General features: G+C 39.3%; 1 protein-coding gene across 2 annotated transcripts; it reads right to left on the reverse strand.

The window, feature by feature from the left end:
- Positions 1-5,863: 5,863 nt before the first annotated feature.
- On the reverse strand, positions 5,864-22,006 carry LOC134287520 (callisulfakinin). Of its 2 annotated transcripts, none has more exons than XM_062849423.1 (2): positions 21,325-22,006; positions 5,864-6,763 (listed from the first exon to the last, which is right to left on the reverse strand). In XM_062849423.1, the coding sequence occupies exon 2, from the start codon at positions 6,665-6,667 to the stop codon at positions 6,074-6,076; it is 594 nt and encodes a 197-aa protein (XP_062705407.1). In that variant the 5' UTR covers positions 6,668-6,763; positions 21,325-22,006; the 3' UTR covers positions 5,864-6,073. The 2 variants fall into 2 exon arrangements, with proteins under 2 accessions (XP_062705407.1, XP_062705408.1); XM_062849424.1 differs by lacking the exon at positions 21,325-22,006 and adding an exon at positions 21,222-21,240.
- Between the last annotated feature and the right edge of the window lie 5,563 nt (positions 22,007-27,569).

Consider the following 27,569-nt stretch of genomic DNA (forward strand, 5'->3'; position numbering starts at 1 on the left):
CATCACTGCCAACAATTAGCGGAAGGCCTTTTGAGGTGCAGTATGTGATGACTTGTTTGAAAGCATCCGTAGGGGATGGTTCATCATGTGGTAAATACACAGAACAATAGACGTATTTCCTGTTGAGGTTTCCAACAGATACATCAATTGTGATAGCACATACATCTCTGGTGGTTAGTTCAGAGATGAGTGTAGCAACTATTGCGTTGTTGACAAGCACACAGGCTCGAGGCATGACACGCGAGTTTGCCATTTCATGTTTACTGAAAGTGGCAAACACCGGGTTCACAAGGTTTCCCAGATAGAAATTTCCCTTACGAAAGTAAGGTTCTTGTACCAAGGCCACTTGGGCTGTACCATTTTGCATAAGTCTGCAAAGATTGATCGTTGCTGTTCTTTTATGCTGAAGATTGATCTGAGCTATCCTAACCGTAGCCACTACCCAAACTAGGTAAGATTAAACTCTTCGCAACAGCAGCACAACAAAGAACAGCAACAATAAAACCAAATCGGTATCGATTGGAAAACGCCAAAGGCGAGGATACACAGAATACACTGTGTAAATCGCATAATGCGAAACCATATAGGTGAAAATTTAAACTAATTAACAACATCTTCATAATCCCGCCCTTATTTAGCCTCAAGTGAGACTAAAGAAGGGCAGCTGATTGTCTCGGAGAAACACAAGGTCCACTGCACCATTGCTCCGGTTAGCGCAGTAAGGGCTACATACTGTGGAGGGCGCCCTGGTACTCCACAGGCTCCGTTAGCGGTTAGGTTTTTATTAGACCCCCCTAGCCATTCATTCCTAGGCACGGTAAGCATAAAGCCGCATCACACCATGAATTAGGGGTCACCTGTTGGTGGATTCTTACCACCGGAACAGGCGGTCCGTAGTGTTATTCTTAGCCAATTGAGACAATCGCTACCGACACTACACAGCTATCTAGGCTGATCGAGAAAAGAAGTTAATATTGATGATCAACTTCATACGGACTCGAACAGCCGTCAACCTAACAGCGCAGAGAACCTAAATCGGTTGACAGATGGCAAAGATATTTGATATGATACGCTTTGCCAAAAATCTCAAAAAGTTTAGTTATATAACTCCTAAGTACTCTTCGAAAGATATATCAGTAACCAAATGTCCAATCGTAATCAAATTCAATAGGATTCTACTAGGATGTTGTAGCTTTCTCAGATCACCCCTCGGCCCGTGGCAGCACCCCTCGTTTTGGCCGATATGAAAGTTATCTTCTCTTTCTTTTATTTTTATCATTGAAACGATTGCACATACACATTTTCGACCTTCGGCTTTTCAGAAAAAATATTATTTTTTTGATACAGTATTGCCAGGTATCATATTTTTCAATTTTAAAACTAAAAATCGTATTTTCTCAAAATACGTTTATTTTGATTTTAAAAATTTTGATTCCATCCTGTTTATCAGACGTTTTTCGATCGAAAAAGCCTAACTCCCCAAGGTAATTTGCGTCGTTCCTGAGATATAGCGTTTTTAAGAAAAAATATTATTTTTTCATATAACATCCCAAGTAACCACTAAGCACTGGCGTAAGCGGTCTAAAGGTTATACAGCAGCTTTTTCGTGTCAATAGGCTCAGTAGGAAATTTTCAAATGCTCTCAGGCATTATAAATTGTAAGCACTGAAATAGGCCGTTTATTAGTATATGACGCTATGCTATAGTGCTTGTAAACCCAGTGTCTATCAGCCGAATAAGAAGCCTGACAGTGCTGTTAAAAGGCTTGGCGTGCATGACGTTTATATCTATCAAAACAAAACTGAACCGAAGCAAGACAATAAAATCTCTTCGGAAATTTCGTACGATCGATAGGGCGGTGGAAGCTTGTTGTCGGACACTTCAAGCATTAACTTGAAACAGAAAATGTATAGCTGTTTCCTCGATTATGATATAAATGCATCGGATGTTAACCTGTGGAGTTTCAATCGTTATTCCTAAAGACGAACACCAAAACTAATCGATGGGCCCCATTTTGATTCCTCTTGTTACGGAACCTCGTCAACCTCCCAAATTTCCCTAGCTGCATCTCCTGCAGATCTCTCTCCACCATCCATAAAACCATTTTATACATTTCCAATGCGGCCACATTGTGCCCGATTTTAGATCCGAGCATCGGATCATGCGGAACATTCGGATCGGAACATCAATGCTGTCCCAACTTGTTGCCTTCTTTTCCTTAAATACGGTGCTTAGCAAACCGATCTCTTGGTGCATCCATGGAGCAGATGGGAAACGTGACGGTATCCACTTAAGACTAACAACCCCGAGGACATCAGATCGAATCTGGATCAGGCCGTAAAAATCGAAGAAAAGTAGACTTCGATGGAAAACATCCGGAGAAAAAAATAAAGAAAGTAAATAACTTTTTTTTTTTCTTTTTTCTTAACCCATTTTTGACAACTCTTTCACCAGAGACTCGGTACGCAGATTGAAGCTGGCCGTATATCAGCCGAATATTTCGCCAAAATTGGCTTTTAAGCAGATCTATTATAGGATGTAGTTCTAAGGAGCTCTGTTAACATTACTCTTCATAAGGATATAGAACCAACTTGGTGCCAATTTTTACGGCTTAGTGGTTACTTGGGATGTCATATAAAATCAGGTGTAGTATATAAATTTCGCAAAAAAAAACATTGTTCGATGCCATATAAAGACGTTTTGTGCTGATTTGAACTATATCAAGTATAATAAGGATTAAAAATGAAACAGTGTTGCCAGTTCATCAATTATGAGTGTATCGTAGTGGACTAGCATAATATGTTGAACTAAAAAATGTATCTATTGAGATCATCAATTCTAAATAAATTTCATATATTTTAACATTATCTGAACGGAAGTGCTGCCAAATATGTAATATGTATTGTTGAAATCTAATTAACAAGCCAAAAGTATTTATTTTTTTTATTTAGGTTTAATACAACATCGACCTAAACTATATTCAGGATAACATTTGGTGGGTGTATTTATAAGCAATAGTGCTGAAAATGTCATTTCGATATAACTACATTCAATGATCAACAGCTAATTTCAGGAGCTGAACCTGATAATATGGAATATGATAAAATATGAAGTATGATATCCTTTGGAATTAGATAATATTAGATACTACGCATCATCGCGCAATTGGTAGCTAAGGCTTCAGTATTTTTATTTTATATTCGAAGGTTCAACTCCTTATAAAAATCCCTGTGAAAATATCTTTTGATTGATTTTTACGGCAGTGTTGCCAAGTATTCCGCGGAAACGCGAACAATAGATCATGTCCTTTATATTCTTGGGCAGAGAAGTGAAGAAGAGTGTTGAGTATTGTGTTGTCTATTGATGTGATTGCATATGGTATGAGTTTTTGTTTGTTCTTCGTAGCGATGAATGAAATTAAAATTTCTGAGTGAAATGGATTAGGGGCGTTTGCTCCCTAGAGGGGTGGTAACTACTTTTATTAGGCTTTTTTTGTATGGAAAAGAGATCGATAGTACGCGAAGGTTAATTCCGATAAATCAAATCGATTGTTCGATCAATTACAGGTGACTCCCAGATCGACAATGTGTCGTATCATATTAAGGATCGGTATATTCGCCTCACTCCATTCATATTCACTCCTCTTTGGTCAAACATGCTACCCCCGCCAGTGGGAAGTCATGCGCAAGTTGCTTGACATGGATATTCGTTGCCGTTCGCCGCAGTTTGGATCGCAAGCGAATGAATGAATGGCGAATGGTGAAGAATGCTGGTGAGTGATCGAAGTGGCTGCTGTCGTGGCTGACAAGCAAACTCACAAACTAAAGCGACAATCGTTCGCTGCGACCAAACACGGAGTAGCAATCATGAATTGTGTTACCATCTATGCTCATACTCAACTCATACAGTGTTGCCAAATATGCTCGATATGTATAAAAAAACAGAAATCATTTGTTTTTATTTGGTGTTATCTATTTACGAACGCTTTCGTGTAAATCAGATGTTTACAATAAAAATGACATGCGTGGCAACACTTCCATCTACAACATTGTTGAAATGAATAAAATGACAATTGAAATGAACTTCACAATCCTCATCTTTTGCAATAAACCTATTTTTTATTGCTAACTATCAAACTATCAATAACTGACAATTATCGGGTCATTTTGTCAGATAGGACCATAAACAAGAAAACACAAACAGCCGGCGAAATTTCCATAGACCACGGTTTTAACGATTTTTTTAAACCTTCATAGTTGTAGCTTTCACAACCAGAGGTGCGCGCATCGTTTTTCTATGCGTTTGATGTTTCACATGCCTTCTGTTGACGATATTGCACAATGCAGTGTATCGTGAAACATTTCCACCAGGTGATGGTAGTGTGAACTAGGCGATGGATTTTCACGAAAATTGTTCTAGGTGTTACGTCTGTTTGTCTGTGAAGAAAAGGTCAACAACAAGGTCGTTAGAGAAGATGTGTATTGTTTATATCTTGCTCACACATCTTTCAACACACATGGAGTGATTTTTCAGAATATCCTGTACATTGTCAAACACTTGAAGGTTATGTTTCATGGTATAATAAAAACGGTAAACTGGCAACACTGTTACATTTTTTAATCCTTTTTATGCTTGATATTGTTCAAATCAGCACAAAACGTCTTTATATGGCATCGAACAATGTTTTTTTTACGATATTCATAAACACCTGATTTTATATGATATTTTATATGAAAAAAATGAATATCTTTTCCTAAAAACGCTATATCTCAGGAACGATGCAAATTATCTTGGGGAGTTAAGCTTTTTCGATCGAAAAACGTCTGATAAACACGATGGAATCAAAATTTTTAAAATTAACCCTCTACTTCCCATGGTTGCTCTAGAGCACCATCGATTTTTGACGAACTCGAGACAAACGGAATTAGATGCATATGATGCAATAGTTTTTAGAATATGATTGTAATCTCATTAGGTAAACCCAACTGCCAACTACTTGTTTCAATAGTGGAACTATTGATAAACAATCAAAATACTATTGATTTACAACTAAAATTTTTTTCGTTGATTTCGAAAAATTTGGCCAATTTGCAGTAACTTTTGTTACAGCACTTCTTTCGGAAACGCTTTCTTGGCATATAAATCGTCGTTCAAAGTCGTGGGAAGGAAAGGGTTAAAATATACGTATTTTGAGAAAAATCGATTTTTAGTTTAAAAATTGAAAAATATGATATCTGGCAACACTGTATCAAAAAATAATATTTTATCTGGATTCCCTGAACGATTTCCTTCAAAAGAGCCGAAGGTCGAAAATGTGTATGTCCAATCGTTTCATTGATAAAAATAAAAGAAAGAGAGGATAACTTTCATATGGGCCAAAACGAGGGGTGCTGCCACGGGCCGAGGGGTGTTCCGATCGGCACCAAAATTTGTATTTTTTCTTTTTCCATCTAAACAAATGTTTCAGCCAAATTTGGTTCAAATCCGTGATGGTCGATTGCAAGCGCTCGGTCACTTGGCGCGGAATGACCCATATGAGACTCGGCCCTCCGGGCCTCGGATCGAAAGTTGGTTTTTCGAGCGATATTTATACCTTTCTTATGGGTGTAAGAAGGGTAAAAAAATGGTTTGGAACCACGCAAAACCGACAAGGGTGGTACTCTCATACACTCGGCACTAGAGTAAAACTGTGATGAAGCCATCTCGATATCAAGGTAAGTATCTGCTTTTATATTCTGTACCTACCTAATTCAAGTTTTATAACTGACTATTATAACCGAGCAATCACTTCCATCTTGCACTATTTTTTTTATTTAAGGTAGTAATTGGAACTTGTAGTTTCTTTCCATTTTCAAGAGGCACATTTCATGGTTCAGATTTTATTCAGATTTATCCACACTCATTATTCTTGTAATTTGCTCATTTTGCACCTTTTAAAACCCAAACGAAGAGAAGTCACCAGCCGCCACAAAGAGTTGCACAATAAGACGAGTTGAAGGTCGATGTCGAAACAATGGCTCTTCTTAGTTATAAGCGCTGCCACACGCGCACCCCAGTACCAAGCGAAGGCGATTTACCGCCGTCGCCGTCGTCCGAATCTCATGTGACCGTAGTCATCGAACTGTTCTCCTTCGCCGCCACCACCACCACGTTTTCCGAACCGCATGTGGCCGTAATCGTCGAACCGCTTTTCCACGTCTTCGTCATCGATGAAATTGATGTCGGCCACGTACGCTAGCGGGAGTTTCGGACCCATCGGACCTGATGGGGACCTCTGCAGGACGGCGTACGTTCCGATGTGACCGGGAGCGATTGGTCCGGCGGCGGATCTCCGATTGTAAGCATTTTTGTACCACACACTTGGCAGCTTGTCATCCCGACCCAGGAGGTTTTCCATTGTTTCCGAAGTTCTGGCGGATTGTGCACTGCTGCTGGTGCTTCTGGTCCCACTGGTCGAAAGGGCTTCACTGGCCAAGGCCTGGTACGTGAAGTAGATGGAGAGCGAGATCAAGAACGATAGCGTTAGACGAGCCATCCTGGTGTGGGGGATTCCGGATTGGGGGTAGGTTATTTGTGGTCCCAGGAGCAATCCCGGATGATGACTGGTTGGTCCAGAAGCTTGGACGGCTGCTTTTATATTCATCTTAGATGGTTGGTACATCAGCATTGTATTATTCTTTTCAGTCAGCGAAAGCTTATAGATTTGCAACGGCTGCGAATGCGGGAGGCTCTAAATGCAACGGTTTTAGCATTCTTCGTTCGTCTTCGCGCGTAAAATATAAAGGAAATTGAATTAGTGTCATTGCTGGTTTGATGAGTTATTTTTCGCGTTAAGCTTTCATAGATTTTCTTGTGGATGAAGAGTAGAGTGGCCCAAATATAAGCAACGATAACCAAAAAAGAGGTCGTAGCGAGGACTCGCGGTTCCTCATATATGATTCTGGAATTTAACAAGAAGTTTCCTTTTGGGATTTCACTGTGAATACCTGTACTGCCGTAATTCTGCAAAGTAACGTAAGCGACATTGAAAATGTTGGCTCACTTTGCAGAATTACGGCAGTGTATGGGTAACACCAGCTGAAGGGTTTTCAGATACTGAATTGTTTGTTTCGGCGATTTTGCTCAACTTTTTCATTTGATGTTTGGAGATTATGGCTTTCAGTCTTGGGAGGAATAACTCAAAAACGGATTCTTAAGTTTTCATCCGACGTTTCAGTCCTATTTATTGTGCCTTTCTCAAGGAATTTACTATGCTCCGTTTTCTTGTAACATAAGCCCACAGCATAGCCCGACTTTGTCCCAGACGAACGTATCGTTTGCCGCCCGCGGCGGTGGTACGGTAAAGGGAATTTCGAGAACGATCCGGGTCGCAGAACATGAGTACATGCAAGGTTTTCATTACTGATTTTTCAAGAGATGTTTCTGGACATCCATTCAACCGAGACAGAGATTCAACAAGAGAGTTTTACAAGAACTTCTGAAAAAATTCCACTGGATTTTTTTCCTCAAAGCATTCATGAAAAAGTCATCGTAAGATTCCTCCAGGGATCCCAGAGATGTAGGGTAAATAGGCGTAATATGCTCCCCTTAAGGACAAACGTCTTGAAATCCTGCTTCAACAGTGCATAAGAACTTCAAACGCACAAATCTCAAGAAGCAAGCATCACACAACAGTGCATTTCATTATTCTGTTCTTGCTCACTCGTAACAAGCTCAAAATAAGAAGATCAGGTACGCTGGTTTTGTTTACGAAGAGATTTGTGCCCTCGAAATCGTGAGTAGGTGCCAAAGTCGGCCATTGTGGCGGCCATTTTGGGATTCTAACAAGTCTGTCCTTAAGCAGAAACGGCAATATCTCTGAAACCAGCGCCTTATTCCATCTATTGTCCACTGCAAATCGTTGTCCTTGAAGTCAGTAAAGTGTTGCATGCGAGTTATGCCTTTAGAGTGGCGGCTATGGAAGCTTTAAAACATTTTTCGAAAACGTTCCAAATTTTGCGGTTTCAAATCAAGCCCCATCAAGGGAAAAACGTCCAGCCCCGTGATAAAACTGTCCCAGAAGGTAATTCCACAACGATTCCGGGTTATTTGGCCGAACGCCATTTGGCCGAAAGGGTCATTTGGCCAAACGCCATTTGGCCGAAAGGGTCATTTGGTCGAATGCCATTTGGCCGAATGCCGTTTGGCCAAAAATGAATGATGGACTTAAGTGACCATGTCACAGTTCTCCGCCTCAGTATAACTCGAAAGAACAGCTTGATTCAAAGAAAGAAAAATCTTTGATAAAATATTGGCAGTTCCAACGCCAAGTATTTCCTGAATAACAACACTAGAAAGAATAGCCTATGATTAAAAGAAGGAAATATTTCTGATGATCATATTGACAGTTGGAATGCCAAAAGCTTCCTCTGAATTCTATTGATCATGATTCTGTGGGAGGCTAGTACACCATGGCCACAAAGAAAAAGAACGCAAGACACCTTCCATCAAACTAGACGGCTGCCGACCAGTGATGGAAAACAGTGAGGAATGCAGCTGAGCAGACACAAACGCAAAGCTATCTTACTCGTGAACAACAGAAGCCTGAATATATTCGCACTTCCTTCACTCGCGAGCTAACGAAGCTGGTCGCACTCGTGATTGATTCGCAAAGCAGCTCTGAACATTTTTAAATTTTGTGAAAAAAACGAATTTACACGGCCGACAGCTCTACTTTTCAACGAACAATGAAGCACAAAACACTACTATCTGATGGATAATTACTTGTTTTGCTATTAAAATCGCACTAAAATACAATTCCCGCATCTCCACTTGTTCTTCGCGAATAAAAGTTCATGAGTGTTTTTGTTTTGCTTCATACTCATGAAGCAAGCGGGTGCGAATAAACTCACACAAGGCTTACTCTCGGCACCGTTTGTTGGTTTTTCACGCGCGAGTTGATTCACGATGAGAGTGTTTCCATCTCTGCTGCCGACTGATACTTCAATCAGCAACCGCCGCACTCTATTCATTCCAGGTATATATAGCGCATTTAGTCCACCACTGGACTATCGCACTAGTTTTCACGAGTGCGAAAACGCTAATAAAAGTGCGCGATTGCATCAAATCAACTCGGTGTCTTCAGAGCACTTGTTCACCATAGATTGAAGAAATAGTGCGCCGAAGACATCAACCTGATTTGATGCAATCGCGCACTTTTATTTACGTTTTCGCACTTATGAAGTCGCAGTTCGCAGTCCAGTCGTGAACTAAATGCGGTATACAATTTGACTATCTTCTTTAATAACAACATACCTACGCCAACAAAACTACCTCGCTTCAACACTTCAAACTCGTACCTGAAGATTCGACGCTACCCGAGCGTTCAACGCTACCTAACTTCCAACAGATTCGGCCAAATGGCCAAACGGCATTCAGCCAAACGGTATTCGGCCAAATGGCCGGACACCTTCCACAACATGCTTATCCTAGGATAAAGTGACCAGATATATTTTGCTCTGATGCGGGTCACAATTTTACATAACTCAAATTTTAAGTTTCTTATTACTCTGTAACCCGATTTCAAAAAAAAATCTCAAATACAGGTTGTAAACGTAAAAACAATTGTTAAATTTTTGAAAAATGCTTATTAAAAAATGTGAAGAACTGAAAATAATAATTAATTAATTAAATTAATAATGATTCGTCATAGAAGTTTAGGACAAAATAAGAGAACAATATATATTTGGAGAAATTTTATTGCAATAGATAAAATTTTTTAAAAATAAGCCTTTGGAACTTTCGCATTATGTTTCAGTAAGAATTCAATACGAAATTGTTTTTATAATACAGGTCATAGATAAACATTTTTTTTCAAAAATTTCGTAGAAATCCACGAAACCATCAATGATTTTCGTCAGGGTGCATCCTAGAAATTCTTCTAAGGATCTCTTCTATTTTGGAGATCCGTGTGAATGAATTTCCATTTTTTTTTTGGTTTTGCTGAATTTCTTTTGCCGAATTTTAAAGAGAATTGAAAGAAATTGCTGGAGGGAATTCAGGAAAGAGTTTGTGACAAAATCATAACTTTTATAGAAATCCCTTTATCATTCCCGAAAATCCCCGGGAAAATCTGTTGACGGAAATCCTGGAAAATACCTAATACAAAGCAAAAAGAAATCACTCAAAGGGGCTTTTCCCTCTTTCTTAATTTTGGTTAAAAATAAAAACTAACTAACTAACTAACTAATACAAAGCATAAAATTCCCTGCATGAATATCTAGTGTAAACTTTGGAGAAAAAAATTGGGGATTCTTTTCGAGCATTCTAAGATAACTAGCTGGAAGGGTTCACGGAGGAACTCTTAAAAAAAGGAAAAATCCTGTGATAATTTCAAACTAACTTAAAAAATCTTGAAAGGACTGTATCAAGTTAATCGTGAAAAAAAATCAACAATGTTTCTCGAGAAAAGCTCTTTTGAGAGAGGATACTAAGGATTTTTTTTCTAGTTTTTCCTCCATGTGTTCTGCCTGGAAGATATCTTTTTCAAGCAATTGCACTTTATTCATTGAAAGATTTCTGCCAATACCTAAAAATTTCTCAAAGTAAACTTTCAAGATTTTTTCAGAGTATCTAACTTAAATTCATGCTTAAGTTCTGCTATCTTTCTCATGAATCCAAAGCTACATGCTTCTCTTGAGACACTGACAGGTTCTGTATTATTCCAAGAACGTTTTCACTGAAAGTTCTTTAAAGTAAAATAAAACCCGAATGGAAGTTATGGCAAAGCGCCTTAACAATTCACTTACTGCTTATTTAGCTATCTAACTCACAAGAATCATGCAAAATGTGCCGCGTTAATTTACGAATTAAAAGTTATTTTTTTCACTTTTTAGTTTACTTTAGTTTAGTTAGTTTTTAGTTTATTTCTGGCGTTCGATTTGAATAGGGCGTATGTTTGCTGTGATTCCTATGCAGATTCAACCTATTCAAATCGAACGCCAGATTTGTCTAAAGTTTGCTTTTGAGAAGAACAGTAGCAGTTCAACCTAAATGTCAGATTTGGGGATTTTTTTTATTACCGTACGGGTTTGGGCCGAAGGGTCTCAGATTTTCATGACACTTTTTCCACAGGCAGGGCTCATGGATATGTGAACAAAAAAAATTGAGGAAAATTCAGGGTCGCCTATTTTTCCGGAAAACTCAGGTGGTAATTTTTTGTTTTCCCCTGACACTACTTACTTTGAAAAATTATAACTCAAGAATGAAGCATCGTAGAAACAAAGCTTTTTTTTTGGAAAATGAAAGCAAATTTTCTCAGAAATCCAAACTATAAACTGGAAAAAGTTTCCCACAAAATTTTCCACGGTTGAGAAAATTCATAAGGAAAGGTCGGAAAAACTATGCCCGAACTCGTTGAAAATTTTCGAAAAAATATTTTTGAGAAGGTTATTTTATAAGCTTTAATCGCTGAAATTTTTGGAATGCACTTTTTTTTTCGTTTTTGAGTTATGGCCAATTTTGTTGAAAAATGTCATAAAAGCCTTTTCTTTGAAAAACCATAACTCAAGAACGAAGCATCGTAGAAACAAAGTTTTTTAATGAAAATGAAAGCAAATTTTCTCAGGAATCAAAAAAAAGAAATGGAAAAAGTTTTCCACAAAATTTTTCACCGTTGAGAAAATTCATAAAGAAAAGCCGGAAAAACTATGTCCGAACTCGTGGAAAATTTAAAAAAAAAGTTTTTTGAGAAGGTAAAAGTTGAAGTGGAAAAAGTTTCATGAAAATCTGAGACCCTTCGGTCCAATTTGTACGATAATAAAAAAAATTGCCCATTTATCTGTCAAGAAAAAAACAACATTTCAGCAATTGTTGAAATCCGGGACATTTTCGGGACACTTTACAATGCGGGACGACTAGCTTGAATCCGGGACTGTCCCGCACAATCCGGGACGTCTGGTCACTTTATCCTAGGAGGGTCTTTCAACAACTGTTTAACTGCATAAAAGTTGCAAAACAACACGCATGCGAAAAGCGCTTAAATCGCTAGAAAATGAAGGTGGCGTTTTGCCCCGGTGGGGCGCATTATACCCTTTTACCCTACTTCAGAAATTTCTCAAGCAATGTATGTAGGAATTGAAACAGCAGTTTATTTGGATAATACAACAATAAAGAGATTCAATGAACAGATAAAATAACTGCGTCATGATTATCTGATTATTGAAATGTTCCATGAAATTGCAAATGAAATAATCAAAGATTGCCTTGGTGATCACGTAGGCTTAATCAGGTTATTATTTAATCAGCGGTTCACCCTGCTTAATAAATCCCCCTAAAATTTTAATTAAATAACTTTTCACGAATCTTACACGCAGATGCCTCGAAGTATATGAGTACACGCTTAAAACAGATTACTCATCGCTTGTGTCAAAATGACACAAATCGTCGAAAAGCTAGCAAAAACACTTCAATGCGTTGAAACGGTTTGCAAAAATGACACAGAATTTGTGCAAACCTAAAGTTACACATTTTTGTGTGACCTATTTTGTCGAGAGCGAGCTTCGTTATTCGCCTCTGTTTACAAACAATCGCGCGGTTGGGAAAAAAATCAGTTGTTTTTGTAAGTTTTGTAGTTTTGGATGCGTGATTTGTTTGTCAAAATGTGAAAAAGTTGAACTCGGAGTCAGGTTTTCAAGCTTCCAAAATATATACCTGGTAAACAGAATGCTGTATCAAGTTAAGGCTCAAGCATCCGTCATCATTTTTCGGAAAAAAAGCAGTTTTCTCGCCGCAAATCAAATCTAGGATCATGAAAATATATTCACTGCATTATATTCCTCATGTGGAGGACAGTGAATATATTTTCATAGCAAAAACTTTTGTTTTGAACGAAAAAACTGCTTTCAAATGTTTGATGATGACGATGATTTCAATGACGAAAAGTTCAACGTTAAGGCCTTTTCTTGTGTCATCATAAAATGGCTTCTTCAAAATCATCATCCAAATTCAACTTTACACAGTATTGCACTAATACATTTACGTAAGAAAATCGACGCTCACCTTTTCTCTAAAATTCTCCACTTCACGCAAGATATTTTGTAAAGAAATATTGAACTCACTATTCTAATTACAATTCTCTTTCGAGCTATCTATACCACAAAGAAATATTTTCACTCGTACTTGAAAATTATTCAAATTTGTCTCAACCGCACCAAGAGTTCGATGGCAATGTTTACCACCCACCACAGAACAACGACGACGGCAGCAGCGCGACGCGACGATGCCATCCGGCGCACAATCATCGATCATTGAACGCAGTGATGTCGATCTTGCGGGCCAATTCATCAATAAAATCAATCAAAATCATTGAAATGGTCAACTCAAATTTATCAATTGTACGTCGTAAAATCGAAAACTATTCTTCGAATGATTATTGTTGTACTTTAAATCACATATGATAGTAATAAAAACAAATAATTTTATTTGTGAAATCTCCTCCGCACTGTCCGCCAACACTGCTGCTGCTTGCAAACATCAACAGCGGAGGAGCATATTAAGAGTATTCAATCATTTTTAGCTTATTACACATAACATTTGGTGTTTTTCGTAATATTGAGACATGTTTCATTGTTATTTAGCAAAACAGAGTAGTCTACTGCTTGAATTGCTTTTAAATGATTAATAATCTTGAAATGTTTACAATGGTGAAAGCGAGACAAAGAGGTGCTATTTTTGTTTGTTTGTTTATAGAACAAATGTAAAAAGGCAACACCACTGCTGTTGCGCTCGATGATTGTTAGAAATAAGAATCGAAAAAGAAGTGCAGAAATAGGAGTGATACAGGGAGTCACCTTAAGAGGAAACAAACCATCATCGTTTAGCAAAAATTCAAAAGCAGTTTCCTCGCCGAATTTTCAACCAATGTTAATAAAAATTTATCACTGCACTCTGGCCACCATCTGGATAACAGTGAAATAATTTACGGTTTTGTGACTTAGAGGAAGAAAACTGCTTTTGAATATTTGATGATTGCTGATAACTGAATGATGGTTATTTGAGCCTTAAATTTTCAGCTTTGTACAGCAAGTAGTAAGAGTGAGCTGTAACATCTCTACACTGAAGATACTCATTTTCAATAAATCTCCACGACGCTCATAGCATAAGTAACATTGACGCAATTTTTTTTTAAATTGCTCATACGCTCATTTTTTTGCAATATACACGATTATGTGAATGCACGAGCTGTTTTGAAATTTTGAAAATTTTACACACGCGATGTGCGGCATTGGATTTGTTCAATTTTGCGTAGGTTGCACTCATTTGTGTGCTTAGAATTTTAAGTGTGATTACTGAGTAATTTCTAGTGTAATCTCCGGAGAAAATCCGGAAGAAATCCCACACGCTTAAAACAGATTACTCATCGCTTGTGTCAAAATGACACAAATCGTCGAAAAGCTAGCGAAAACGCTTCAATGCGTTGAAACGGTTTGCAAAAATGACACAGAAATTGTGCAAACCTAAAGTTACACATTTTTGTGTGAGCTATGTTGTCGAGATCGAGCATGCTAACGCTTCGAATCGCTTCGTTATTCGCCTCTGTTTACAAACAATCACGCGGTTGGGAAAAATTCAGTTGTTTTTGTAAGTTTTGTAGTGTTGGATGCGTGATTTGTTTGGCCAAAATGTGAAAAAGTTGAACTCGGAGTCAGGTTCTCAAGCTTCCTAAATATACACCTGGCAAACAGAATGCTGTATCAAGTTCAATTTTCAGCTTTGTACAGCATTAAATTTGTTAGATATACTTTTGGAAAGTTTCAGATTCCGACTTCGGATAATCGAGTCCGACCGGTGCTTCTTTTGCTAACTGGAAAAAAATCCGCTGCTATTTGTCATTAATTGCGTCTAAGCGCTGCTGTAAATAAATGCGGATTTTCCCGGTTAACAAGAGAAGTTAACTTTAAAAAATGAATGAATATTACAAACATGTACGGTGTTAGACTTTGGACGGACTACATATTGAACGTATAAATTAAAATTTAACATTTTTTTTCTTGATAAGGTACTTAATTTGTAGTCCGTCCAAAGTCTAACACCCTACATCAAACCGTTTTTAATTAGATTTTGTTCTAGATTTTATAGAGACATTTCAAAATCTTCCCCTGTGTTATAGGGATAGGGATTTTTCTGGCTCGCTTTTCTTCTTCTTCTTCTTCATGCAACATCAAATCACCAATCACATTCCAGATCCTGCCCACCTAGAAATTTGGTGTCTTTGGCAAAGTTGTTTATTGGGCCAAGTGTTTACTAATGATGGACCGTTTGATTGAAAATTCCACACATAGATGGCGTAATTAACCCTTATGTGGCCGACAGGGTACCCGGGTACCCAGCGCCCATTTAAAAAGCACGGTGTAGAAAAAAGCAAAAAATTTGTCGGACACATAACGGTTAATCGTGCAAATTTTATATCTCATGTATCTCAGGATCCTGAGCATCTAGAAAGAGGATATCTGAAGCAAAGTAGGTCAATGACTTACAGATAATGTGCCGTTTGATTTGGAACCCCACGTTTAGGTGGCGTTACTGAGCACGCAAATTTCATATATCTCATATATCGCAGGTTTCTGATCACTTAGAAATATGGAGTCTTCGGAAAAGTTGTTACGTAGGGCAAGTACTTACAGACCGTGGTCCGGTAAATTTGGGAATTCGCCATACGTAGATGGCACTGGTGAGCATGCAAATTGTATATGTCGTATATATCCCTGATTCAGGATTCTGGACTCAAAGAAACATGGGTTTACCCATTTTGTTGAACTAGTTACTTTTTTTCTTTCTGGATACGACTGAGATTATATACTGTTACGGTTTGGCTTCGCAGTCTTAAGGGGAATGGAAAACACTAGTTTTTGCGTAACACTAGTTACTTTTTGCGTCGCTGCGTGGCTCACGCTGTACAACATAGTGACAACGAGTACAATAATTATTTATGTGTGGGTATATGTTTCTTTTACTTACATGCCAAACTTGTGGCCGTGCGAATAGCATCGTCAAACATACTGTTTGAGCAACAGAGAGTGGTAAGCGTGATTATCTCGCACCCCAGATGGTCTGAGTTCAATCCTACTCGATGCTCTCGTAATTTGTGAGACAAAAATATCTGATAACGTCTTCCTTTGGACAGCCGTTGGTCCTGGCCGATGTGTTGATGGGTTTGAAATGTAGGGTGGCATATGAGTGTGTGTGTGGATGTCTTCATGACTATCCCTGTTTGGGTTTAGTACCATAAATAGGCGGAAGTAAAACCACAGACAAACAGACGTATCACTTGGAACAAATTGCGATAAAAATCATCGTCACGAAAACATAATCGCCCAATGCTAACCAGGCTCTGTTACGCAAACCACTTAATAGATGGCAGTAGTGAGCAAACGTCAAAAAGGAGCAAAAACGATGCGAGCGCCGTGACCGAGCGATTTGCGAACTACAAAATATTTGAACTAACCGTTAAAAAGGGTAACGATGAGAAGTGAGTAGAGTGAGACGTCTGTTTGTCTGTGGTAAAACTATAACTGATACCAAACGGTGCGCCAACTTATTTCAGCTGAAACAAATGTTTTTCAAAGACCAATATTTTAGTAATTTGTTTACAAAATTTCATTTCATTCGGTTCCCTTCATTCTGCGATCTTCTTCTTCTTCTTTATGGCTCTACGTCCCCAATGGGACTTGGCCTGCCTCGCTTCAACTTAGTGTTCTTTGAGCATTTTCACAGTTATTAATTGAAGGGCTTTCTTTGCCTGCCATTGCATGAATTTGTATATTGTGAGGCAAGCACAATGATACACTATGCCTAGGGAGTCGAGTAAATTTTCCCGACCGGAACGGGAATCGAACCCGCCGTCTTCGGATTGGCGATCCACAGCCTTAACAACTAGGCTAACTGGAGACCCTTCATCCTGAGATGTGACAGTTTAATAAACGGTAATGAAATAAGAATTATTTTACTAGAAATACTCCAACTTCTAATTGAGTCAACCAATCAAGCCCAAAAATGTACCAATTATAGCCAACTGGTTTGGAAACCAGCAGTCAAAATTTGAGAATTTTTGGTGCATTCATTAAAAAGTTACAGCTTGTCGAAAATTTTCTAGCACTTAATTAAACTCGGATCAAACAATGATTCAAATGAAAGCCCTTGATCTACCACACAACTTTGCCAAAGACACCGTATTTCCAAATAATCAGGATCCTGAAATATGTACAATTTGAAATTTGTTTGCACTCTAGCGCCGCTTAGCGGTTGAATTCTGAATCATACGTACCATCAAGTTGGTAAGTTCTTTACCAACCAAACAACTTTGCCGAAGACACCAAAACTCCATGTAATCAGGGTCCTGAGATATATGGGATTGAAATTTCGTTAGTGTTACATCTATTTGTCTGTGCTTTCTGTGATGTCAAAAACAAGTAGACGTAACACTGACAAAATTTCTATCCCATACATCTAGAGAGTTGGTATCTTCGGCAAAGTTATTCAGCTGTGCTATATGAGATAAATTGCATGCTCACTGACGCCACCTATGCGCATAATTCAGAGTAAAACGACTTATCACTTATAAGTTCTTGTAACTTATTTGCAGAATCTTAAATTTTTCTAAATAATCTGAATCCTGATGTATAAATGATTCAAACTGTGTATGCTCACTAGCGTCATCTAGTGACAGAGGTTCGAATCAAACGGTCCATTATCTGTAAATTCTTGACCTACCAAACATCTTTGCTGAAGATAGTAGAGACGATAAGCAAGTTATTAGGATCCTGGGATATTTGAAATATAAAATATGCGCCACCTATGTGTGGATCTCCGAATCAAATTTTGCATCATTTGTTAGTTCTTGACCTATGAAACAACTTTGCCGAACACACCATCTTTTTATGTGATCAGGATCCTGAAATGCATGAGATGTAAAATCACAGAGAACAGACGTTTAAGCTCGAACAAAAATACGTCGAAATCGTGTGTAAAGGATTTAAGTGTACCTTAACGCCACCAACGGAGACTGCCCCACATAAAAAGTCGATTTGACCCCACGATGGCAGTGTTCATCGTTAAAATACACTAGCCCACAAAGCGACACGAGTGCCAAACGGCCAAAAACGGCGAGCACTGGAAACAAATATGACAACACAACAATGTAAGTGATGGGACGCTAGCGCCACGCAACGGGAGCATAACCACATACTCCGATATGACCGTTACAAAGTTTTACACAAGGCAGAAAGCGAAGATAGACGTCTGTTCTCTGTGGTAAAATTAGCATGCTCACAAGCGCCACCTATGTGTGGAGTTTCAAATCAAACGGCCCATCATTTGGAAGTACTTGACTAACACAACAACTTGATGATTTTGTGGCTATATCGGTCTCTTTCTACTCATAAGTATAAGGGAGTAGAGATCAAAGTGGATAATGAAATGATAGATATGATAGAATTCGCTAGGTAGCGAACAAGTGTGAAAATTTTTATAGAAGGTGAAATTAGGCAAGTAGGCCATGTATTGAACGAATACATCAAATGCGTGAAACTTCTGCCGTGCGACCTGTGCTTTTAAACAGATCGGCTTGGTTGGTAGTTCATACCACCTTACCAAGACTGGCAAAAGTTTCAGGCACCCGACTGCCTTATGTATCCACTTATCCGCGAGCGGTAATGGTGGCGGTGGGCATAACTAACCTATTCGAATTTTGACGTTTAGTGGGGATCGCAATCGGTTGGCGCCACCGATCGGAGAGTGAAGGGGTGAGGAGGAGAATGAAACTGTTTTGACTTTCCCCCAAGAAACATCAAAATCCGAACCGGTTGGTTATGCCCGCCGCCGCCATTACCGCTCGCGGATAAGTGGATTGTACTGTTTTCATCACAAATTCTATCGATCGGTAGCTTTTTCGGAATTCGCATTCCGTTCATAGGAGTATGCCTATATCGCAGCGTGTTCTTCCTATTAGCTTTTTCGATCTTCTTGGATAGAATACTTTTCTTTTTGAGCCAAAGGTAAGGTTGAGGTAAGGTGGTATGAACTACCAACCAAGCCGATCTGTTTAAAAGCACAGGTCGCACGGCAGAAGTTTCACGCATTCGATGTATTCGTTCAATACATGGCCTACTTGCCTAATTTCACCTTCTATAAAAATTTTCACACTTGTTCGCTACCTAGCGAATTCTATCATATCTATCATTTCATTATCCACTTTGATCTCTACTCCCTTATACTTATGAGTAGAAAGAGACCGATATAGCCACAAAATCATCAAGTTAATTATAGAATACGGTCGATAAATCAGTACATAACACAACAACTTCTCGAAGACTTCATCTTTCCAAGTGATAAGGACCCAGTGATATATGAGATGCAAAATTTATATGCACACTAGCACCACCTAGTGGTGGAATTTCGAATCAATTGGTCCATTATCTGTAAGCGCTCGACTTACTGAGCATCTTTAGGACGTGACGCTTCTACAAGCTCTAGAGTCTAGATCTTCCGATAATTTCGCCTTAAGACATTATATTACTAAACTGTTAATGCCAAAAAGCGCCATCTAGTGGGGAAATTTCGAATTAACCAATTCACTGCCAGATGGCGCTTGACTTACCGAACAATTTTGACGAATACATGAATATTCTAAACCATTAAAATCAAAAGATATATAGAATTCAATTTGGGGTCCAAATGGGCCCCAGGTATATAAAATCGCACGGTTCAACTTTGACATGGAATAAAAACACAGCGCAACATTTTTTTGTCTCAGGAGCAAACTTATGTGTCTCTGACAGATTTTGGGCCGCTGAATCCGAATCCGGGCTCAGATTTGCTCCAGCACGTCACAATTTTGAGCTATTCCTCAATTTATAGGGCAAAATATGCGATTTTGGGCTTTTTTGACTGCATGCCATTAGGCATGGAAATATATTTTTTAAGCAATCAAAGGATAAATTGGTCAATTAACATCTAAATTAACGACTCATGCAAAATATTTCGTTTTACTAAATCAAATTTAGAAGATTTAAGCGTTTTATGTCAGTATGTAAACTTGCATGCAACTTTTGGAGGGTGACTTGTATGAGAAATATCGTACCTAACATAAATCGCTTAAAACTATAAAATTCGATTTGGTAAAACGAAATATTTTGCATGAGTCGTTAATTCAGATGCTAATTGACCAATTTATCCTTTGATTGGTTAAAAAAAATATTTCCACGCTTATTGGCTTGCAGTCAAAAAAGCCCAAAATCGCATAATTTGCCCTATAAATTGAGGTATAGCTCAAAATTGTGACGTACTGGAGCAAATCTGAGCCCGGATTCGGATTCAGTGGCCCAAAATCTGTCAGAGACACATAAGTTTGCTCTTGAGACAGACCAAAAGTTAATTTTTGTTACGCTGTGAAATCAAAGTATGCCATGAAATCAACTTTATTTTTGCTTAAATAATAGAACTAGTTTGAAGGTATTGCAAAAATAAAGTCAATATGTTTTACCAAAGGCAGCGTCCATTTATTACGTAACGCTAAAATCGACATTTTTAGACCCCCCCCCCCTCCCCCCTACGTAACGCTTTTTTGTATGAAAATTTCAAAATTTTTGTATGGACCGTAATGCTTGGTCGTACTCCCTTCCTCCCCCTAGAGCGTTACGTAATTTGTGGACGGCGCCAAACTTGTTTGCCATTACTCCAAAGTTGCCTGGGGTCCAAATGGACCCCAGGTATCCATTAGAGGGTTTAACGTAACGCTTAAATTTAAAATTTACAGCACTCCTTCTTTGACACTGTTTTTATTTTCAAATAGGTACTAGGTACTACATTTCTCAACACACTTTCCCAAACCACAACTTCTGACTGGTGAATCGTTTGACTTCTGAAAAGCTGACCCCTAGCATAAAAAAGTCTTTTGATTCGAATATCAATCAAAATCTGATGATTATATTGCTACCATTTTTTATTGCTATGATACTGTCATCCTTCTGTAGAAATAACGTCACGAATCGCATCACGCACCAAATATCTGGGAGCCATTTACAGTTCTTTCCTACCCACACACACACTCTACCCATGACGGTTGTGGAAGCGCAAAGGTATTTTCGGTCTTGAGTATCAATAGTCATCGCATACTAAATTTCGCTTCCCAACACAAGACCTACTATTCGGGGTGCTATGTATAAGGTATGATATTCCAGTTTTACCTATTTCGGGCCACTCTAATCAAAACCATAGGCAAAGTATGATGACGTCACTTCAAGTTTTCGCAATCCCAATCCTGCAACGATGAACGATGATGAGACTTACACATAAACATTAAGTTCACTTAAATTACGTATCCCACACACGTCCACACGAATTACACATCACTGTCATTCCGGACCATGTCTCGATCCTTACGGAACAACCCCTCCTGGTAGGTTAGCATTACACGTGGGCACAGTATGGCTTCGTTACCCCTTGCCGGGTTGGTGAGCACTACTTTGGTGGGAGTTTTAGGTCCGGCGGCGGCGTGGGCTGTTCTTCTTGTGCGTGGTGTAACTAGCGATCGCAAGAGCGTTGGAGACGCAGTTGACCGCTGGTGGCCGGATTGGGGCGCCGGCAGAACGATTCGAATCTTGCTGCTGGTGTCAATGTCCCCCTCCCGGAGGCCCCTCTCGCGCTGATGCCGCCTCAGCGACGAGGTAGACGATGGCTGGCTACTACTGAAGTAGTCCCGCTTTTCTTCGGTGGCGACTACATCCTTGGAGAACATCGTAGTCAGCCGTTTGGGAAACACTTTCGGCTTAATCTGGTTGTAACCCTGATACACGGTCAGGAATTTTTCGATTTTGTAGGAAAACTTTTCCGACTCGGAGGCGAAGAACTTTTGGCTTCTTTCCTTTGCGAGAAGAATCACCCTTGTGGGTGCTCCACTCATTATTCGAAATTCGTCGGAACAGGTAAATCCAGGTGTCTTGTTTGGTGTGCCAGGGGTGAAGGACGACGTACTACTGAAGGTCTTCCCTCACCACCCCGGGACTTTTATATGCGTCGCGGTAAAGGACACCTGTTGCTTTTAGGCAGCGTAATCAAGTGCTAGCTAATTACTAGGGCTCAGGCGAAAAAGCAGCAAAACGCAATTGGAGAGGTATAATATGGCACGACTATTAAATAATGCATTCCTCTTATTGAGTAACAGCCCACACATGTGTATAGATGTCTTTTTTGTTTACAATGAGGAGCTTTAATTTTATAAAGATAGTCCCTTCATTCAGGTGTGGATAATAAGTCACGCATGCAACGGGTTTAAAAGAATCATAACATGTAGGTATCCCTTATTTCTGCAGCACATGCTTCATATGAATTTCACACACTTCTGTGTACATTTTTTACCCTCTAGTGAGGAAAAAAATGGCACTGTTTGTTTACAGTTCCAGCCTTATAAGATTGCAATATGCAATTTGACATTACCTTCAATTATTTTCAACCTTTTAATGAAATTTTAATACAGCCATAGACAAACAGACGTTAAACTTCGAACATTGTTCGATTCAAATCATATTGACCAATCCAAATGCCTCTGTGGTAGTGATTTGTGTTCAAATTTCTCGTGCATAAAAAACTGTAAGAACTTTGTAAACATCTTGTGTTCTCCCGTATATGGATAGGCTTGCAATAGGTTTCGTGAGATAAAATTTGGAGAACTAGGTGGCGGTAGTGGGCAAACGTCAAATTCGAACTAAAACGGTGCGAGTGCCGCGGGTGGTCGGATGGCCATCTATCAAATTTTTGAACAGACTGTTAAATCGGTGTGCGATTGAAATTATCAGAGCGTTACGTCTGTTTGTGATGCTGCTGTTCAAATTTATCATCAAAATAGGATTGTTTGCTTTTTTCATATATTTAAATTTAAAACTGCTTTTTAACAAACCCAACTAACATTTTCAGCGCTATAAGCTTCAGACATTTGCTTTCTGTTGTGTAACAATCGATTTGAAGCAGTCAACGCTGAATAAAAGGGGGGCTAGTCAAATATAAACCATAAGCTAATACACGGCTGCCAAACAAGTACCATACACAGGTTTTTTTTTCCGGTTTTCCCGGTAGCTTTTTGAAAATTTTCCCGATTCTGCAATATGACACACAGTGAAAATTAAACGTAACCTTCTAAGAAAAATGTAAGAGATTCAATATTGAATATTTTCAAATCCTTGGATTTAACATAGTATTCATATGACCCTTGAATTAAGTTTATAACTAATTTACTAAACATTTAGCTAAGTCATGTGTTGTTTGATCTGTTTGTCTCATATATAATAATGGGCATTGAAGTTACAACAACTTCATTGGAGATTCGTTAAATTCGTAGATAACCAACTAGTACAAATTATGCAGTTATTAAGGAAAGCAAAAATAAAGAGGATAATCCGGGGGGGGGGGGGGGGGTCGAAATTCCTAGAGAAAACCCTATGAATATAGGATTTGTTGTACAAATCTAATAATAGGTGGATTTCTTAGTATTATTCCAAAACTCTCTTCCAAAAAATACTTGGTAAGTTCTTTTGGGAACTAATAGGCAATAACAGAATTCACAGAAAAACATCCTAGATGAACTTCTGGTGGACTATCTGGAAAGATTACTCGATTTTTGAAACAATTTAAAATAGGGAAATCTTCTGGAGAAATACGTGTAGTATTTTTGATGATCGTTCTTAAGTTATTTCAATGGAAAACCAGTGGCGAACTTATGGTAGCGTAAATGGCTACTGCAGAGAGTCAGGTAGGTTTCTTAGGCTGAAATCGTAAATTCTAGGGAAAATTGAGGAGATCAAAGTAATCTTGTATATTGTCAGAAATTGTCTAGCATTCAGTTGAGTATTTCATCAGCAATTGCAATATGAAATTCTGAGAGATAAATTTTCTGATTCTCCAGAAATTCCTGAAAGTATTTTCCTCAAAATGTATAAACAGATCAATTATTTGGGAATTCTCCAAATTCCCCAGAATTTCGTGGACCAAGAGTTTCGCCAGGAATTTATGATAAAGCTTCACAAAAAGGGATGTTTCAAACAACTTACTCCAGTTTTCTCCGAACACTTTTTATCACCAGTTTATCAGGTATCAGGTATCAGAAGGCCGGCTCCAGAGGCACGTTATCCTCCATTTGGGACATTTGTGCCATCGCCAAAATAACAGCCTATTTCATCATCTACCTGAGGGAAAAGGAAGGAAAAAGGATTTGGATGGGGATAGGGACAGGTAGGGAAATAGGAAAAATACCCTGGAAGAGGGTACTAACGCACAAGCGTACCACAATGGGTTCAAACAGCGCCCTGAAAAGGGCACTGTAATAACGCATAAAGCGAAAGAGAGCCTATAGCTCTTTACCACAGCGGGTTAAGAACAACAGAATATCCTGAAGATTCAGGTTTCTGAAGTCAGTTTCACTTAATAAGTGTTTACCGAATACTCGGAAACGCAGTTGCGCGAAAACTGGACAGTTACATATCAAATGATACGAAGTTCCATAATCGGATTCACAGCTATCACAGGCAAATGAATCAGCTTGCTGAATATTCGCCATGTGATAGCTGAGTCGGCAGTGGCCAGTCAATGCTTTGACCAGCATGCTGCAATTCTGCTTAGACAGATTAGTTAGATACTTCGCCACCCGTAGAGATGGCTCAGCACTATACAATTTGGTTTGACGACATGACTCCAAACTATTCCAATATTGTCTGTGTTGAGTGACAGCCCAGGTGTGAATCTGAAGCTTAATCCAACACTTCGATATCGGAATAGCTGGCTCAGGGCCAATGAAGTCATGTGATGCTCCAGAGCGAGCTAACTCATCAGCCAATTCATTTCCAGCGATGGAAGAATGACCAGGTACCCATAGAAGGTGAACAGCGTTTGCTGAATTCAGCTCCTCGATTTGAGTTCGACAAGCGATAACTATCTTCGACCTGGAGTTGGCCGAAGCAAGTGCTTTAATAGCAGCCTGGCTATTTGAACAGAAGTATATTATTTTGCCCATTACGTGCTGCTGAAGTGCTGATTGCACTCCGCACATAAGAGCAAAGATTTCGGCCTGAAAAACGGTGCAGTGTCTACCAAGTGAGTAAGACTGATACAGCCTTAGCTCACGAGAATAAACACCAGCACCTGCTCGACCTTCGAGAAGGGAGCCATCAGTGTAACATACGATGCCGTCTGAAATACTTCTTTCCAGATAACCAGATGTCCACTCTTCCCGGGAAGGGAATTTCGTGGAAAATGTCCTATATGGAAAATTACAAGCCATTGTAAGATCACTTGGAGCAAGAACAATTTTGTCCCAATTCACCAAAAGTGAAAACAACGAGGTGTGTGTTGATGTGCGGTTCACAGGAGTTTCCTCTAGTAGACCGAGTACCCGTAACCGGTAAGTGCAAGAAAGTGCTTCTTGTTTGAGATGAATGTGTAGTGGGGCAACGTCAAAGAGAACTTCGAGCGCTGCCGTGGGTGTTGAAGAGAACGCTCCGGACATCGCCATTAAGAACATCCTTTGGAGATGGCCTAATTTTGATTGGACCGTTCTCACTTCACCCTTTTGCCACCACACAAGACATCCAAAAGCCAATATTGGCCGAACCACAGTTGTGTAAATCCATTTGATATACTTGGGTTTTAGACCCCAAGTTGTACCAAAAGTACGCCGGCATTGCCCGAAGGCCATACAAGCTTTCTTGATTCTGAACTCAATGTGAGGTGTCCAGGAAAGCTTGGAATCAAGAATGACTCCAACGTACTTTACCTGTTCAGTCACATCGATTTCAGAATCAAAGAGACATAAAGGTCGAACGCCATTACGGTTTCGCCTTTCCGTGAAAAGAACAATAGATGTTTTACTCGGATTAACCGAAAGGCCATATTGGCGACACCAACCCTCAACTACCTGAAGGGCGTTTTGCATCAGGTCGAAAAGGGTGCTGATGCACATACCAACTAACAATGTTAGGTAGTCGTCGGCAAAACCATAAGTAGGAAAACCGCTATTATTGAGTTGCCTCAATAGCGTATCTGCTACGAGATTCCACAAAAGCGGTGATAAGACTCCCCCTTGGGGGCATCCACGAACACTCAATTACCTAATCCCTGCTAGACGCAATGTCGAGAAGAGATATTGGTTTTTGAGCATTTGGTGAATCCAATTGGAAATCATTGGAGATATACCATGACTCCGTGCGGCTTCCAATATGGCATCGAAAGGCACGTTGTCAAAGGCACCCTCGATATCTAAGAAAACACCCAAACAAGATTGCTTTTGAGCGAATGCTTTCTCGATATCGTAAACAACCTTGTGTAAAAGAGTCACAGTGGACTTACCAGATTGGTAGGCATGTTGGTTCACATGAAGAGGCACGTTGGCCAGATGAACATCACGGATGTGATGATCCACAATGCGTTCTAAGCATTTCAGAAGAAAAGAGGTCAAACTGATAGGTCTGAAACTCTTTGCTTCTTCATACGATGCACGACCCACTTTTGGAATAAACTTTACAGTAATATCCCGCCAGGATTTGGGAATATACCCTGTAGCAAAACTGCAAACAAGTAGTTTTTTCAAAACATGTTTGAAATAATCAAATCCCTTCTGAAGCAAAATAGGATAAATCCCATCTGCCCCAGGAGATTTGAAAGGAGCAAAGCTATTAAGAGCCCACTCAATCGATTCTATAGTTACAATACTCCGAGCCGAAGCTAAAGAATCATAACTACAAGAAAAGACATCAGGATCATCCGAAGATGTAATATCCACACATCCAGGGAAGTGTGTGCTGAATAAGCATTCCAGAACTTCCTCATCAGAGGAAGTCAGATCGCCATTTGGCAAACGAAGTTCGTTCACCCGGAAATCCTTAGATTTCGCAAGGATTTTGTTTAACCTACTGACTTCACTCAAGCTGGAAACATTTGTACAAAGGTTTTTCCAGCCGGATCGTTCAGCAGACCGGAGAGCTTTCCTGTAGGCCTTGCGAGCCGACCTGAAAGCCTCCGAACCAGCCGAACGTCGTCTGTTCCAACTCTTTCTACATTGTTTCCTGAGTTTCGCCAGATCAGAGTTCCACCAAGGGGTTCCTCTTGTGATCTTCACAGACCGTAGAGGGCATGCTTCTTCAAAAGCTTCCATGATGAAGGTCGTTGTAGTATCAACGGCATCATCTAAATCACTTGGAGTGTCAATGGATGGTGAATATCCATGAAATTTGGCTGCAACCAAATCAGTATAAAGATCCCAATTTGTTGACCGAGGATTCCTGAAACGCAATGTTTGCGAAGTAACATTTAAATGTTCAAAAAAGATGTAGCTATGGTCAGATAAAGACTCTTCAACTGACACATGCCAATTGGTCAGCTCGTGACTAATTCTGCTAGAGCAAAGCGTTATATCTAACACTTCCTCTCTAGCAGATACCATGAAGGTTGGGCGGTTGCCTATGTTAAGTAATGCAAGATCTGTACTACTTAAGTACTCCATCAAACTGGAGCCTCTCAAGTTAATGTCTGAGCTGCCCCAGATGATATGG

The sequence above is a fragment of the Aedes albopictus genome, chromosome 2 (genome assembly GCF_035046485.1).
Source record: "Aedes albopictus strain Foshan chromosome 2, AalbF5, whole genome shotgun sequence".
NCBI classification, from domain to species: Eukaryota; Metazoa; Arthropoda; class Insecta; order Diptera; family Culicidae; genus Aedes; species Aedes albopictus.